Source organism: Papio anubis, unplaced genomic scaffold (assembly GCF_008728515.1).
Source record: "Papio anubis isolate 15944 unplaced genomic scaffold, Panubis1.0 scaffold59, whole genome shotgun sequence".
Taxonomy (NCBI): domain Eukaryota; kingdom Metazoa; phylum Chordata; class Mammalia; order Primates; family Cercopithecidae; genus Papio; species Papio anubis.
In genome coordinates this window covers 33,159-48,876 of record NW_022166121.1, presented here as the reverse complement: position 1 = coordinate 48,876, position 15,718 = coordinate 33,159, and the positions used below count along the sequence as shown (strand labels likewise).

General features: G+C 40.9%; 1 protein-coding gene across 6 annotated transcripts in view; it reads left to right on the top strand.

The window, feature by feature from the left end:
* The window catches only part of LOC101012967 (ras-related protein Rab-27A), a 68,639-nt gene that overhangs the window by 34,333 nt on the left and 18,588 nt on the right, over window positions 1–15,718 (top strand). Inside the window, exon 3 of one of the 6 annotated variants that reach the window (XM_031662363.1) lies at window positions 2,523–2,603. The exons of 3 other annotated variants lie outside the window; for them this stretch is intronic. Coding sequence is in view for 1 of the 3 variants with exons in the window: in XM_031662365.1 (XP_031518225.1) it covers window positions 2,523–2,529 (7 nt within the window). In the remaining 2 variants the exon portion in view is untranslated. Of the gene's footprint in view, window positions 1–2,522; window positions 2,638–15,718 lie in introns of those variants that run through there. 2 more of the 6 variants (XM_031662362.1, XM_031662365.1) reach the window with 2 other exon arrangements.

The following is a 15,718-nucleotide window of genomic DNA, read 5'->3' as shown; positions in this document are numbered from 1 at the left end:
ATGAGTGAGTGCCGTGTGGGACATCTAGCTGTCTTCCCTGACATTTCCTTTTTTACTCACTGCCAGATAAAGAACTTTACAACAGGGAGATAGTATCTGGAAACCAAGTTTAATCAGAACAGCCGGGACTGCCCACCATGTCCTGTGTATTGAGTTTGGCTGAGAGCACCCTGCTGTTATCCTTGGTCTTGTTCATCCTGAACTAACAGCATGTTCCGTCTTCTGTGGCTTGTACAGTCATGGTCTTTTTGGAGCTTTCACTGTTGGCTACTCTGCCTCTGTCTCAAGGACAGAGGTAAATGTGGGCCACAGGGAATGGGGATGATTTTCAAGCATTTCTCGGTGATGTGGCTTTGATGATCTCTCACACTGAAGCTGCCCCCATCCAATCTCATCATCCTTCCCTTCCAAAAATCTGATACCACCCACGAACACCTCATGGCCATTCCAACTCTTTCCCTTCCCCACTTCACATGTCCTGCTTCTGTCGGCAGCATTATTTTGGCCTCCTGGCTCTCTAGGCTTTATTCTTTGGTGTTTTCTTTGCTGTATCCTTTTCTACCTGATGTGGAACTCTGTTCTGTTATTTTAAAATTAGTGTATCTTGGATCCCCTTCTTCCCATCCCCATGTGGCTGCCCTCATCTAGGCCCTCATGTGCAAGGAGTGAGAGGTGATAGAAGGGACAGCTGTCACCATGACCCCACTTAAATTTCTCATGGCTGAGCTTTGAACTTTGAACCTGGAATCATACAGCATAGAATGTCTGTGTTGGAAAGAGACCATTGAGGTGAAACCTCTTATTTCATATTTGAGAAAACAAGGCCTGCAGAGGGATGGTGACCTATCCTGGGTCTACACAGATGGTGGTAGAGGAACCCCATATACCAACGGATTAGTCGTCCTGCTCTCCTTAACTTGCCACATTACCTCATAAGCATTCCTTTGAGTTTACAGCCAGTTTTGTACTTCGAGGATTATATCTTAAACACATTTGTATCCTTTGAAATGATTAGCAAGCTCCTCAATACTTATTAAATGGAAGTCAAAACATGTCCTTGCATGAAACATGCTGTGTATCCTATTCCTCACTCTCTAGCTAAATCTTGCCTGGCTTTGAAGAAGATGCCCAGCTCAGGTCCTGGCTCTTGCTTTGAGTCATGGTCACATTGCTCCTTTTCTTTCTTTTTTTGAGACAGGGTCTCACTGTGTCACCCAGGCTGGAGTGTGGTGACATAGTCATGGCTCACTGTAGCCTTGAACTCTTGGGCTCAAGTGATCCTCCCACCTCAGCCTTCTGAGTAGCTGGACTACTGGCACAAGCCACCTCGAGTAGCTGGACTACTGGCACAAGCCACCTCACCTTGCTAATTAGAAAAATTTTTGTACAACAGCATCTCATTATGTTGCCCAGGTTGGTTTTGATCTCTTGGGCTCAAGTGATCCTCCCACCTCAGTCTCTTGAATAGGGGGGATTACAGGTATGAGCCACCATGCCTGGCAGATTGCTCTCCTTTTCTGACCTCCCAGGCTCTACTTGACTTATAAAACAGCCATCTTACATGTCCCCAGTAGTTTACAGTTTATAAAATGCATTTCACGTCATGGACCCTTTAATCCTTCCAATAATCTTGCTAGATAAATATTCCCATACTGAGGAAACAGTAGGGAGAGGCTGTCTGGCTCACCACAGGACACATAGCTGGGAAGGAAGTAGCATAGTTCAGGTCTTTTGACTTGAAGCCCCTTTCACTTTTGATTTCTTGTGCTGGCTGGTCCAGATGGTGTACCAGATGTTTTTCTCCCTGATAACATTGTCTTATCCGTCCTTTTTTGTAAATGAGTGCGTCATTCCACCTAACCCTGATTACCAACTTCTTTAAGGGAGTAGCTGGATCATATGTTTCTTTCATGACATTCGTAGTTGCTAGCACAGTAATGGATAGGTAGTAATTGCTTACCAAATACTGTTGAGTTGGATGTAAATATCGTTTAATTATCAGAAAAGCACAGCTATCAGTGGAGTCCCAAAACACTTTTTGAGTCACTCCTAAATAAAATTGGCAGGGAATGGAGGGAACTAGGGGAAGGAAAAGCCTGTTAGAGAAAGTAGATGGTAGACACAATTAGCATTTGAGTGACAGCTGGCCAGTTGTCTGTCCAGTGGTGAGGGGTAGTGGAGAAGCAATACACAAAATGAGACTCTTCAGGAAGTATGCAACTGTACTGAAGAGATGAGACACACCCATGAGGTGGGAACGGAGTACTTAAAAGTGGCAGATGACCTGTACAAGTTAGCCAAAGCATTCATTCATATTAAGAAACACTGATTAAAGGAATACCCTGAGGAGAATGAATTTATGAGAACAGGCTTCCAGGGTGAAAATGGAAGGGATAGAGATGCAGTTTGGTTTCAGTTTATAATCATTCAGTTAATTACTGGAGCCATGAGAAAAGAGACATAAGTAGGTGAGGATGTTGCCATTGAAACAACTTCTCTTCCCTTTCTTCTACTATGTGCAGTCAATAGGACCTCAGCCCTGAGCCCTGGAAGTCAGAAGTGAAAGAAAGACAAATAATTGCTCATGTCATCTGTGCATGGAGGTGTGTAGTGATGAGCAACTTGCTGGATTTTCTGGTACTTCTTTAACATATTTTTGTGCATTTTCTTCATAAATCAAAGAGATGCTTTAAAAGTTCTAATACTTGGACAACTAAGTTGTGTTTCCAACTCTGCCTTTTCCCAAAGGGTCGCAAAAATCCGTAGACATAAGCCCCAGATTTTGGTTTGGAAAATCATGCTGCATTTTGTCTTTATGTTTGGGCTGCTTCTGAGTTCATAAATATTTTGTGCCTGAATGAAATGTAAAACTGCTTCCACTATAATATATGTGAAAAATGTCCAGTTTCCTAATAGTAGAAGCCAACACATTTTCTTTTGTGAGTTTCTGTCTCCTACAGAAAACATAAGATGGAGGGCTTTTAGATTAAAAGTAATAGAATTTTGATATCTGTTCCTGCCTGTGTCAGAATTTTTCACAGTTTAGAACTGTATTTCAAGAGCTAAAGGAATGTATATCTAAAATGCTTACAAGCATCAGAAATTAATGGAAATTATTTCAAATTAATTAAAAATCATAATTTCTATATGGAATAATTTTATCTCTCATGTTCTATGCTGTAGATTCTAAAAGAAAAATAAAAAACTTGCATTTCTTGAACATTCATATATGGTTTTAGAGTGATACATCTAGGAAAATAGATTGGTACCATTGAGGCCTATTGTTAGATGTGTTGGTTTATTTTTAATGCTTGATGGCTATATAGCAATTATATTTTTTATGTGATGAGCAAGTATATATAGGAAAGTAATAAAAGGAATATCATTATAATATTTCTTTCTTTAAAAAATAGGAAGGTATTTCTCGAGGTCAAAACTCAACCAACCTTTGCGGCCAAATTTGTTGGTATATAAAGGCTAACTTTATACTTTAAAATGTGGACATAATAAAATGTGATTGTAGAATTATGAGATTGATTTTCATGTGTGACTTCTGAAAACTTTTTTTACTACTTTACAGTTATCTGTCTCATGCAGAATCTCATTTCACCCTCATTTAAAAAATTAAGTGTAATGTCGCTTGTTTTTGTGATTTCCCCTGAACACTCATAGTTTCTAAAGACTTACTTATTGCTTATCAATTATCCATGTTATAAACACGTGGGTACTTACGTCTTCATGGTTTATGCTCCTCTTGTCTACAATTTCCTTTATCCTCTTGGGTTGTTCTCTTGCTGATTCATAGTCTCTTTGCTAACACAAAGTCTTTATTTCTGTGTTAGTAAATCTGTATTGAGGTTTATTCCCTGACTTTTTTTTTTTTTTTTTTTTTAAAACAAGGCTCTTGTTCTTTCTGAGCCACCCTCTTGCCTGCTTATTTTAGCCCTTATGTTCTTAACCTCTAGGCTTCAAATGTCTTTCTCAGAGGCATGTTAAGAAAATAGGAGCTTTGTTTCCATGGATAGCCTTATCACAGGCTTAGCTGAGGACAGAGACAAGGTATGGCCTTGGAGGACTAAGTTCTAACCTGGATGCTTGCCTTTCCATCTGCCTAGTCAGGAAAAGGAAACTTAGTGAAGGAACCTAGTTGGAGTAGTTAGGGAGCTTTTCTTTTTTTTTTTTTCTTTGAGATCGTGTCTTGCTCTGTTACCCAGGCTGGAGTGCGGTGGCACTGTCTTGGCTCACTGCAACCTCTGCCTCCTTAGTTCAAGCAATTCTCCTGCCTTAGCCTCCAGAGTAGTTGGGATTACAGGCGCCCACCACCATGCCTGGCTAATTTTTGTATTTTTAGTAGAGACAGATTTCACCATGTTGGCCAGGATGGCCTCGAATACCTTACCTCAGGTGATCTGTTGGCCTTGGCTTTCCAAAGTGCTGGGATTACAGGCATGAGCCACCACACCTGGCCAGTTAGGGAGCCTTTCTTTTCTTTTTTTAATGGACAGAGTCTTGCTCTGTCAGCCAGGCTGGAGTGCAGTGACACGATCTTGGCACCTCCGCCTCCTGGGTTCAAGTAATTCTCCTGCCTTGGCCTCCCAAGTAACTGGGATTATAGGCGCATGCCACCATGCCCAGCTAATTTTTGTAATTTTAGTTGAGCTGGGGTTACACCATGGTGGCCAGCTGGTCTCGATCTCTTGACCTCATGATCCTCCTGCCTTGGCCTCCCAAAGTGCTGGGATTATAGGTGTGAGCCACCGTGCCTGGCCAGGGAGTCTTTCAAACTGGATGGGCAGAATAGGGGAAAGCAAGTTGACCGAATAAATTGCTGTAACTTAGAAGGTTAGAAAATTTCTCTGGCTTTTGATAAAGCAACAACTACTATGGGTCTTTTTTTGGTATATATAAATAGATACATATATCTACATCTATCTATCTATATCTATAGCTTTTCGGGTGTTTGGCTGCATGGATGAATTATTATTTTATTTTCTATATTTTTTTTGAGATGGAGTCTCGCTCTGTCACCCAGGCTGGAGTACGGTGGTGCAATCTTGGCTCACTGCAGCCTCTGCTTCCTGGGTTCGAGCCATTCTCGTGCCTCAGCCTCCGGAGTAGCTGGGATTACAGGCACGTGTCCCCATGCCTGGCTAATTTTTGTATTTTTTAGTAGAGACGGGGTTTCACTATGTTGGCCAGGCTGTTGAACTCTTGGCCTCAACTGATCCACCTGCCTTGGCCTCCCAAAGTGCTGGGATTACAGGTGCGAGCCACTGTGCCTGGCAACTTGGATGAATTATATAGTGGTGAATTCTGAGATTTTAGTGTACCCATCACCTGAATAGTGTACGCTGTACCCAATATGTAGTTTTTATATCCCTCACCACTCTCCCCCAGTCTTTTCTAGCTACTGTTACTGTGGGCTCTAATGAACTGTGTTGTCTGCCCAGATGTCCTCTTGAATTCTTGGAATGCTATCCTCCGAGACTCCCAGATCCATAAACGACTCTTTCCCTTTGTTGACGTGCTCCTTAGTCTCTTGGTGTTTGACCTTGATATGACTTTGAATACCTGTCTGAAAACTCCCTTTGTACATAATCCCTGTGGATTTGAGTTGATTTTGTGCTGCGTTGACATAAAGCCAGGTAGGGAATGCCAGGGGTTTCTCTGTCCCCTCTACCTCCTGCCCCTTTCTCCTTCCCTGGAACTTTGTAATGGTTTTAAGCAAGGGTACTTTCTTGTAAAACACTCCTCCTGACACAGCCATTAGCTGAGCCTAATACTAGAAATTTCTTCTGAATTCATAGAAAGAAGAAAATCTGAAGTTTTACTTTGATCAGTATTTTGAAAAATTTTTGTACCTCTTTATGCTCTTTTGTGCTATAATTTAGTATGAAGTGACTTCTGATACAGCTCAAAATAATATGTTCTCAGTTATCTTAAAGTTGCTATACCAACATTTCATTGTGTTTTTCAAACCATACCTTGACTTTTGAGGGTTCCATCCATATATAGATTTTTGAGTCCGTCAGGACTAATCTGGTCATATTTTCTGATGGCCTCAAAGTGTCCGTTTAGATACAAGAAAGGATCACCAGTGTACCTGGTTACAAACATCGTCCCAACAGTTTTCTCTCTTGCGCCTTTAAGGACACCAGTTTCCTATCCCATGGTCAGTGCTGCTTCCCTTTTGGGCAATTTGGCCTAGATTTTTCCAGGACTCATTTCCAGGACACATTCCCTGGGAATGACCCAGTTATGGTTGTTCTCAAGACTCTTCCTGTAGTCTCATTTCATTCTCTCAAGCTTTAGATAGCTCCTCTTGCAGTTCTCACCAGGGACACCCAAAGCATTTCAGATCCCTCCCAGATAAGAAGTGTGTTAAGGTGGTATAGGAGACGCTGAATAAAGAGTGTGGCAGACCTTACAAATGAGCTGTCAACTGAAGTGGTTAGGCAGAGAGGAGGTGTTTAGGGACAAAGCCAAAGGCAAAGGAGATGATTCAGAGCTGCATTGTAGGTAGACCTTTCTGCAATGATTTTCCAAATGTGTACCGTGAGATTCTTCTTATGTCCTTGGTGGGTCTATGGGCGCTGGTGTCTTAACCTTCACTCCTTTCATTAGAATCATTCTGCTGCCACCTATTTTATATGTTGGGGTGCCATGTAAGATTTTATTTGAAGAAACAGTTTTATTGCTAAAGAAAGTTTGCAACCAGCTGGACCAGAGCAGTTTTCTGAGGCAATGAAAGGTTTGTTGCAATGACATTATGTAGGTTTCCTATGCAGGAACTGGCTCTGAAGACACTCATCTGCTATGAAAAAGAAGTAGCCCAAACCTAGAATAGCCCTTTCATGCTTCTAGAAGTCAGACAAGAAACTTCCCAAAGAATAATCTCTATAGTGATCTGTAATAAAATGTTATGATGCAACATATTGTGTTCGTTCTTTATTGCTCAATTGACTGTTGTAACAGGATGAAAGCAAACATGTGCTGAAACGTGTGCCTGAGCCTTGACTGCCGTTTCTTGAATGTAGTTCACATGTGCTTCCTTAAATAATTTTACAACAATAGACAAATGAATCCATTCTGATTAAGAAAAGGAGAGAAGTCTAGTGCGAATTACAGGCTTCTCCACTAATAATTATAGGAATTCCAAATAACATGTAAATGCTAATGGCAGACGTAAATAACTTAAAGTAGCATAAATAAACAACTTGGAGGTCTCTAAATTTGGTATATCACTTATTTGACCATATACTTTTTTTAATTCCAGTTTTTAAAAAACATAATAGAAAGTCCAGGCGGGGTGGCTCATGTCTGTAATCCCAGCACCTTGGAAGGCTGAGGTGGGCAGATCACTTGAGGTCAGGAGTTTGAGACCCAGCCTGGCCAACATGGTGAAACCCCATCTCTACTAAAAAATACAAAAATTAGCTGGGCGTGGTTGCGCAGGCCTTTAGTCCCAGCCACACGAGAGGCTGAGGCATGAGAATCACTTGAACCTGGGTGGCGGTGGTTTCAGTGAGCCCGAGATCACACCACTGCACTCCAACCTGGGTGACAGAGTGAGACTCCATCTCAAACAAACAAAAAAACCCCCAAAAAAACCCAAAAACAAACAATAGAAAAATAAAATTTTAATAAGTTTACAGAACTCTTTTTTTTTTTTTTTTTTTTGAGACGGAGTCTGGCTCTGTCGCCCAGGCTGGAGCACAGTGGCCGGATCTCAGCTCACTGCAAGCTCCGCCTCCCGGGTTTACGCCATTCTCCTGCCTCAGCCTCCCAAGTAGCTGGGACTACAGGCGCCCGCCTCATCGCCCGGCTAGTTTTTTGTATTTTTTAGTAGAGACGGGGTTTCACCGTATTAGCCAGGATGGTCTCGATCTCCCGAGCTCGTGATCCGCCCGTCTGGGCCTCCCAAAGTGCTGGGATTACAGGCTTGAGCCACCGCGCCCGGCCCCAGTTTACAGAACTCTTAAAGTATTTTCATGAATCCTGGAGTTTCACAGAATGCAAACTGAAAAGCACAGATTTAGTGCTTCTCCGAATAAAGACTGCAATGCTTGCTCTTTTATTATGCTTTATATTCATCCTCTTTAAGAGATGACCTTGGGCTTATTTTCTAAAAATGAATATGATCTAGGAGTTTCAACACACCTTTCTTAGAAATAGATGAAGTAGCAAAAAGATAAATAAGGGTATATCAGATCGAAAACCACAACTAACTAGTTTGACTAGAATGTATGTAATTTTGCATCCAGCTAACAGGGTGTACAGATTGTTTTCACATAATCATGGAACACTTATAAAACTTAATTCAGGTGGGGCATGGTGGCTCATGTCTGTCATTTCACCATTTTGGGAGGCTGAGATAGGACGATCACTTAAGCCCGGGAGTTCAAGACCAGCCTGGGCAGCAACATAGTGACACCTTGTCTCTACCAAAAAACTGAAAAAGAATTATCCATTTTTGGTGGTGCATACCTGTGATCCCAGCTACTTAGGAGGCTGAGATGGGAGGATTGCTTAAGCTGGGGAGGTCAAGGCTGCGGTGAGACATAATTGCGCCAGTGCGCTCCAGCCTGGGCAACAGAGTGAGACCCTGTCTCTAAATAAATAAACTTAATTCCTCTTAAATTCCCCCAAATTCGATGTTATGCAGACCACATTTAGCAATCACAGTGCAATAAAATTAGAGATGGACAACAGTAATAGCAAAAAAGCCAACTGTAATCTGACAGGCTGAGTTAGAAACTGGCTGGATGAGTGTGCGTTGTTGTTCTTCAGTCCTTTTGCATAAGTAAACACAAGTCACACCCCATTCTATAAACAGCTGCTGATAGAAATGCAGTCAGTTCTGAGACTCTGCATACTGAATAATAGGTGAAATAAGGAAAGACTTTGAGAAGCAATAAGAAGTATATTTGATTTGACCTTGTCCATTAGGTGAGTTTCCTTTTTTTTTTTGGTTCAGTTACTAAAGAATATGATATTTAGGGAACATTTAAACATGTGTTGTAAATATATATTAATGGAGACAGTAGACTTGACAAAAATAAAAAAGACCTGTGTATAGCTGGCTGTCTACAGCGTACTGACAGCAAATGGAAGAAGCTAAGAATCCTGGCATCATTGGTTTAGTGGTATTAAAACATCAGGAAAAGCCTTGATTTTTCTGAGCCTAGTTTACTGTTTTTAAAAGAACTAAGTTGGGATATAATAAACATATTTATAGATACTAATGTTTTAAACGCGTGACCTGTTTGTATCAGAATGCTACCTTTTCATTAACATTATGGTAAAGCCCAAACTGGCATAGTACTAAGAAGCACTGGGGTTTCCAGAATGGCTTTTTTCCCAGACTTTACAGGGGAAAAACTCTTCCTGATTGGAAAAGTGGGAGTCCCTGAAGACACAGCAGCATTATGAATTTATTGAGGAGGGTTGCACACCTTGAAGTTCACATAGCAACTCAGTGTGTAACAAGAAAAGCACTGGCATTGTTAGTTTCATGTCACTTTTTGCACATGCAAACTGAAGTTGGCAACAGTACCTGGAGATGAGGGACAGGAAAGCCAGAAGAGGAAAAAGACTAAAAGTAGAGAGGCTATGGCACCCAGATGATGGTTGGAAGTGAGGCTGTTGGAACACAGCATGGGGTGTGGTAGGGTGGATGTTTGACTATGGAAATGAAAATCAGCTGTGAAGAGATGGAAGTCCTGTGTGCTTTAGCATGCAACCATGTACCTGAAGAACATATGCCTGTGGGCAGAGAATGTATCTGCTTAAATGTGGTTACTGCCTGTAGTCAGGACGTGGTGCTGTGCGCCTGTAGTCCCAGCTGCTCGGGAGGCTGAGGCTGGAGAATGGCGTGAACCCCGGAGGTGGAGCTTGCGGTGAGCTGAGACTGCACCACTGCACTCCAGCCTGGGCAACAGAGCGTGACTCTGTCTCAAAAAAAAAAAAAAATGTGGTTAGTGAGGGTGAGGGTGTGGGGTAGGCAGGACAAGGGAGGTGTGAAGCCATACCCGGTGCCTCTTAGTAGTCTTTTTAAGTATCTATGTGCCAAACTGATGGTACTCATATTCTCATTTTTTAAAAAGTCAATGATAAATGAGCCCCTCTCTTCCCCAGTTACTGTCAACTCGTGGACATTTGTCTAATTGTTTTTATTATTTGGACAGTCATCTTTAACAGGTCTGGCTGCTTCTAATTCAATATTTTTCTTAGAAGGAAAGAAGCATCATTGCTCCTTCAGAAAGCAAAGGGTTTGCTTTTTGAATTGGTGTGTTTCCCTAACAGATTAACATCTTTCCTGTGTTGCAGCAAACAAAAAACTTGAGGAAGGTGAGATGCAAGAGGGAGTCAGTCTGTGTTGGTCGAAGGTTTTCCATGCACGTTTCATGTTGCAGGAAGATGAGTCTTGGCAGATTCCTTGACACTGTTTTTAGGTCTGCGTTTTGCAACTTGGAAATTCTCTTTGCAATGTGAAGTCCTTTGAGTGCTGATTTTTTTTTTTTTTTGAATGCTATCTGATTTGTAATTCTCTCAGTCCTGGCTGTGCTGTCATTTCTATTTTTTTCTGCCTTTGAGCCTTGAGCCCACGAGTTTGGTGGCACTCTGAGATAACCAAAGCTCTGCATTTTACCTCTTCAGAGCTTGTTAATACCACAATTCCCTGTACTTACCAGTTGGGCTTGCAGATGTTTCACCTTCCAGGTAGCTTAAGTTGTTCCTTCTTTTTCATTTTCAGGAAATATTTCCACTCCATCCTTTGATAGCTTTATGAAGTCTCAGTGTCATCCTGAAGGTAGAGTGGAAAAACCACCAGGCTCAGTGCTCAAGCCTGATTTCAGCCTTAATCTGTCATAATCATAAGAATAGCTATGGTTCATTGATCTTCATTAGGCATTTTGCTGCTCACTTTATACAGGTAGGAGGTGGTGTACTGTTATTTGAATTTAGGAGAACTTGACTCCGAAGTCTGTGTTTCATTGTCTTCTATGTGCTCACAAAAAGCAACCACTCAGTGGGAGCATACTTCATAGATTTTGCACTCCTTCCAAATTCTTGGAGGCTGCTTGCTTCTTGGTGGTGGTAAGAGGCATGTTTAGCTATGGGTTGAGCAGACTATTGCAGTGTTGTGTGGTTGTGTCCATTCTGAGACTGCTGTCACATTATTTGAGATATTACTAAGCAAACCAAACAGCCACACCTGTTTCCACTGTATTGCCTATGTTTTACCAATGGCATATATTCTATGTTTGCTTTTCTTTTCTATTACCCTATATCTATAAAGCAAGAGGTACTTGTCACAAACTGTAAGTCCTATAAGACCCAGTGTTTTGATGCATTTACTTTCCATAAATCTCTATAAACATTCATATTCTGATCCTGGAAGAGCCTTGGGCAACAAATAATGTCTTTTGGGTAAATGAGTCAATGGTTTCCATAAATTTAAAAAAAAAGCCGATATCTCATTTGAGTCATTGACATTGGTCTTCCACAACCTTTTCTGCTTTCAGGAATCATTTCAATGCCCTCTTGTTTCCTAACATATAGTTGTTTGTGTTATTTGCCTACTGGGTTATGTTGGTCACCCACTGAGGTGATGGTAACATTTCAGAAATAGTTCATGGGTTTCTGGGCTATGACTGTTTACTTTTTCTTCATCGTGGTCTTTCTCTTTAAGAAAAATTATGAACATGTGGAAGATGCTTTTAAAAATGAGGTATGTTATATATATGTGTATATACATGTGTATATGTACATTACATGTAACTCCCGGGTTCAAGTAATTCTCTGCCTCAGTCTCCTGAGTAGCTGGGACTACAGGCTAATTTTTTTGTATTGTTAGTAAAGTCAGGGTTTTGCCATGTTGGTTTTGAACTCCTGACCTCAAGTGATCCGCCTGCCTTGGCCTCCCAAAGTGCTGGGGTTACAGGCATGAGCCACCATGCCCGACCTAGAAATGGATATTTAATTCAACACTATTTGCAGATAATTTTATTTTTTGTCTGAAGAACTTGCTATACTGGAATATCACCATCTGCTAGAAGCTGGTCTAGCAGTTTTCTAGCATTTGGTCTAAAAGTTTTCACTTTGTTTAAATGAGGGAAATGGAATATTCCTATGTAGCAGGTGCATTTGTAAATATTAAGCCAAATGCTGTACACCTTAAAATCTCAACAGTTTCTAGCTGTGAACTTCTCTGCTGCCTCAACATCACTGTTAAGGATGGACTTATGTTATTATTATAAAACACTGTACTGATAGGAATGCACTTATGAATCTTAGGTTATAGGTGAATATAAAATGCAGTTATCTAATATTCTGAATTTAGATAAAATCAAACTCATCTTTTAATAAGAAACAAGGAAAAATCATATTCCTGTTTCCTTCTACTTTTCAAAGGTGTTAGATTTCCACTTCTCTACGCCTGAGATTTTGCACAAACAAGACAAGCTCTTTGTTTATAACGTCATTTTTTCCACTCTTGACATATTAGGGAGGGCAGGACCATATCTACACACATCTAGACCAGAAGTTGAGATGAGTAAACTGCACAGAAGACATAGGCTGTCTCCACTTATGGAAATGGGGTTCCTGCTATTGGGCACTATGCATCTTGCTTTTGAAGTGAAAGTAGCTGTGTTTCACCTCAGGGTGTAGGAATTGTAATGGGCTGTGAGAGTTGTGGCCAGGGCTCATTTGGTAAATACAAGTTGTCCCTACTCAAATATCTTGGTACATTATAAAATGCCTCTTCTATCCTGCCTCATGCCACGTGACTTCTCTTCCTTGCTTTTGGTGTCTCTGTTATGTGTTCCCTTCCAGAATGCCACGTATGGGTCCACAGTGGCATCGTTAAAAACAAAACAAACAAACAAAAAACCAAGAAAAGCCTACTGCTTTTAACGTTAAACATAAAAGCACTGATAAGCTTTATAATTCTATGCCAGTCATTTGTATATGAACATTTTCTCCAAACGAATCCCTGGACAAGGGGCTGTTAAATTATATGAAAGAACATGTGGTGTTGTAATTCACATAAATGCTGATGTTCTGTGCTACCCGAAAAGTGATAGTTGTATTCACCTGCTCCTGTTTCTCTGCAAAAATAATTTTACGCTGCAAGAACTGAAGTCCATAAGCTACCTGGGAACACTCGAATATTTTATTAACCATTCTAAAAAATACAAAATATTTTCAGATAAAGCATTCTTTATAATATACCTTATGTTTCTCTTTCTAAATATTTCTCCTCTTGAGCTCAGGAGTTTGAGACTAGCCTGGGCAACACAGGGAGACCTCATCTTCCCACCTACAAAAAAAAAAAAAAGCTGGGCATGGTGTATGGTTTTGTGCACTGCTGTGATCTCAGCTGCGTGGGAGGCTGTGACAGGAGGATCACATGAGCCCAGGAGGTTGAGGCTGTCTCTTTATTCTCTACTGAGCTTCACGTGTTTTTGTTTGTTTGTTTTGTTTTGTTTGTTTGTTGGCTTGGTTTTTGAGATGGAGACTCCCTCTGTCTCCCAGGCTGGAACGCAGTGGTGCCATCTCTGCTCACTGCAACCTCCACCTCCCAGGTTCAGGTGATTATCCTGCCTCAACCTCCCTGAGTAGCTGGGATTACAGGCACCCATCACCATGCCCAGCCATTTGTATTTTTGTATTTTTAGTAGAGACGGGGTTTCACCATGTTGACCAGGCTGGTCTCAAACTCCTGACCTCAAGTGATCCGCCCATCTCAGCCTCCCAAAGTGCTGGGATTACAGGTGTGAGCCACCATACCCGTCTGAGCTTCACATTTTTATTCCTTTTGCATGTTTATTCCTTTTGCATCTTTGTGAAACATCTGACTTGGGATATGAATTTTGATGTCATGTTGTGTTATATTTATGAGAGAAGCTTAAAATGTTCAGAAAGATTGGCTTATTTGAAAACCCAAAGGCAGGTATAGTCATTGGGAGAAGTTAGACTGGGGCATGGCTAAAACCATAAGGTCTAAGGTAGGCAAGGAGTAAGAGATACATTTTCCACATTGAGTATAACTGAGTTGGATCCCCATTGTACGCTGGCACCCAGCATATACTAAGCATTCAATCAATATTTATTGAATGAAGGAAAAAGATAGAGGGTCAGAAGTATCCTTACAGAGACATGATGTCAGAGAAAATAAAGTCTCGCTGTGTTGCCCAGGCTGTAGAGCAATGGCGCGATCTCGATGTGATTCTCCTGCCTCAGCCTCCAAAGAAGCTGGAATTACAGGTGCCCGCCACCACGCCCAGCTAATTTTTTGTATTTTTAGTAGAGATGGGGTTTCACCATGTTGGCCAGGCTGGTCTGGAACTCCTTACTTTAGGTAATCCACCCCACTTGGCCTCCCAAAGTGCTGGGATTACAGGTATGAGCTGCTGCACCCAGCCTAAAATAATCTTATTTGAGAGGAAAATACTAAGGGACTGAGCAATTCTACAGGGAAATGGAAAATTTCATGATTACTCTGCTTGCTTTTCATTTTGAAACCATGGGAAAGAAAGATGATTTATGGGATATGGTACAAGTATCAAGAAGAGTTTTTTGTTGTTGTTGTTTTGTTTTTTTCTTGGATTTGCAATGACCAACAAGAAGCAGACAAGCTCCCAATTTATGACTTCTCTCCTTGGCAGAGCTCATCAGGAGGAAGGGCTTCTTGACAGAGGGACTCTGGGGACAGAAGTACAGATCCCTCAACCCAACCTCTGTAACAGCCCAAGCCTTAATCGTAAAGCAGTTTATCACTGCTATAACTGCTGGCACTGAAGAAAACTTTTGCTTCTTGAATTCAAGAAGCTATAACTGAGGTTTCTCGCTCTGAAGGAAGGAATACAGACAGACGAAAAAATACGCATACATGACTGAAATTTAGGAGACTTGAGATCTAGACTAGCCCCATATCTAACTGGTTTATTTCAGACTATTCATTTGCCTTCTCTGGGTTTCAGTTTCCTCTTCTGGAAATTAGAGCATTCAACTGATGGGTACTTCTAGGTCTGAAATTACCAAAAACCACCCAGATACAACTCATTCTTAGATTGGAATGCCAAAGTAGATTTTGTGATGGGTAGGGCACCCCAAAGTCATTGTATTTACATTGAATTTCTTTCTATGATTTTTCTGAAGGTTCAGGTACTGGTTACATTAAGAGTAGGCTATAAAATTGCATGCCTTGCTAATAAAGAACTTGGTGAAACTATTAGTAGTATTGTTAATAAGTTTCAATTATTGAACACTTAGCACAGGGCAAACAATGTGCCAAAAGCTTTCTGTGGGTTATCTCACTTAGTCCTTAAAACAACTCAGTAAGATTAGTACTGTTATTATCTCCATTTTACAGTTGAAAGAATAAGGCTTAGTTTAAAAAACTTGGATCAGGTCCTACAAAGTAGAAAAGTCAGAATCTGAACTCAAGCCTATTTGCCATCACACTGAGAAAACATCACTCTCTATATAGTATGAGTCTTGTCCAGACATGAAGTTCCTTTTAAGGATAATGAGCAGATAAAATAAAATCAAGTATATTTATTACATGTAGTTGTTCAGTTAATATTATTCCTCCCCTTTCTTTTGTTCTGCACTAAATATGAGTAATAGAGGGAAAATTTGGCTTTCAAAAGATGGCTGACCTGTCTGGAGTAGTTTTAGAATGATTCTTCCTAATAGTAGGGGATCC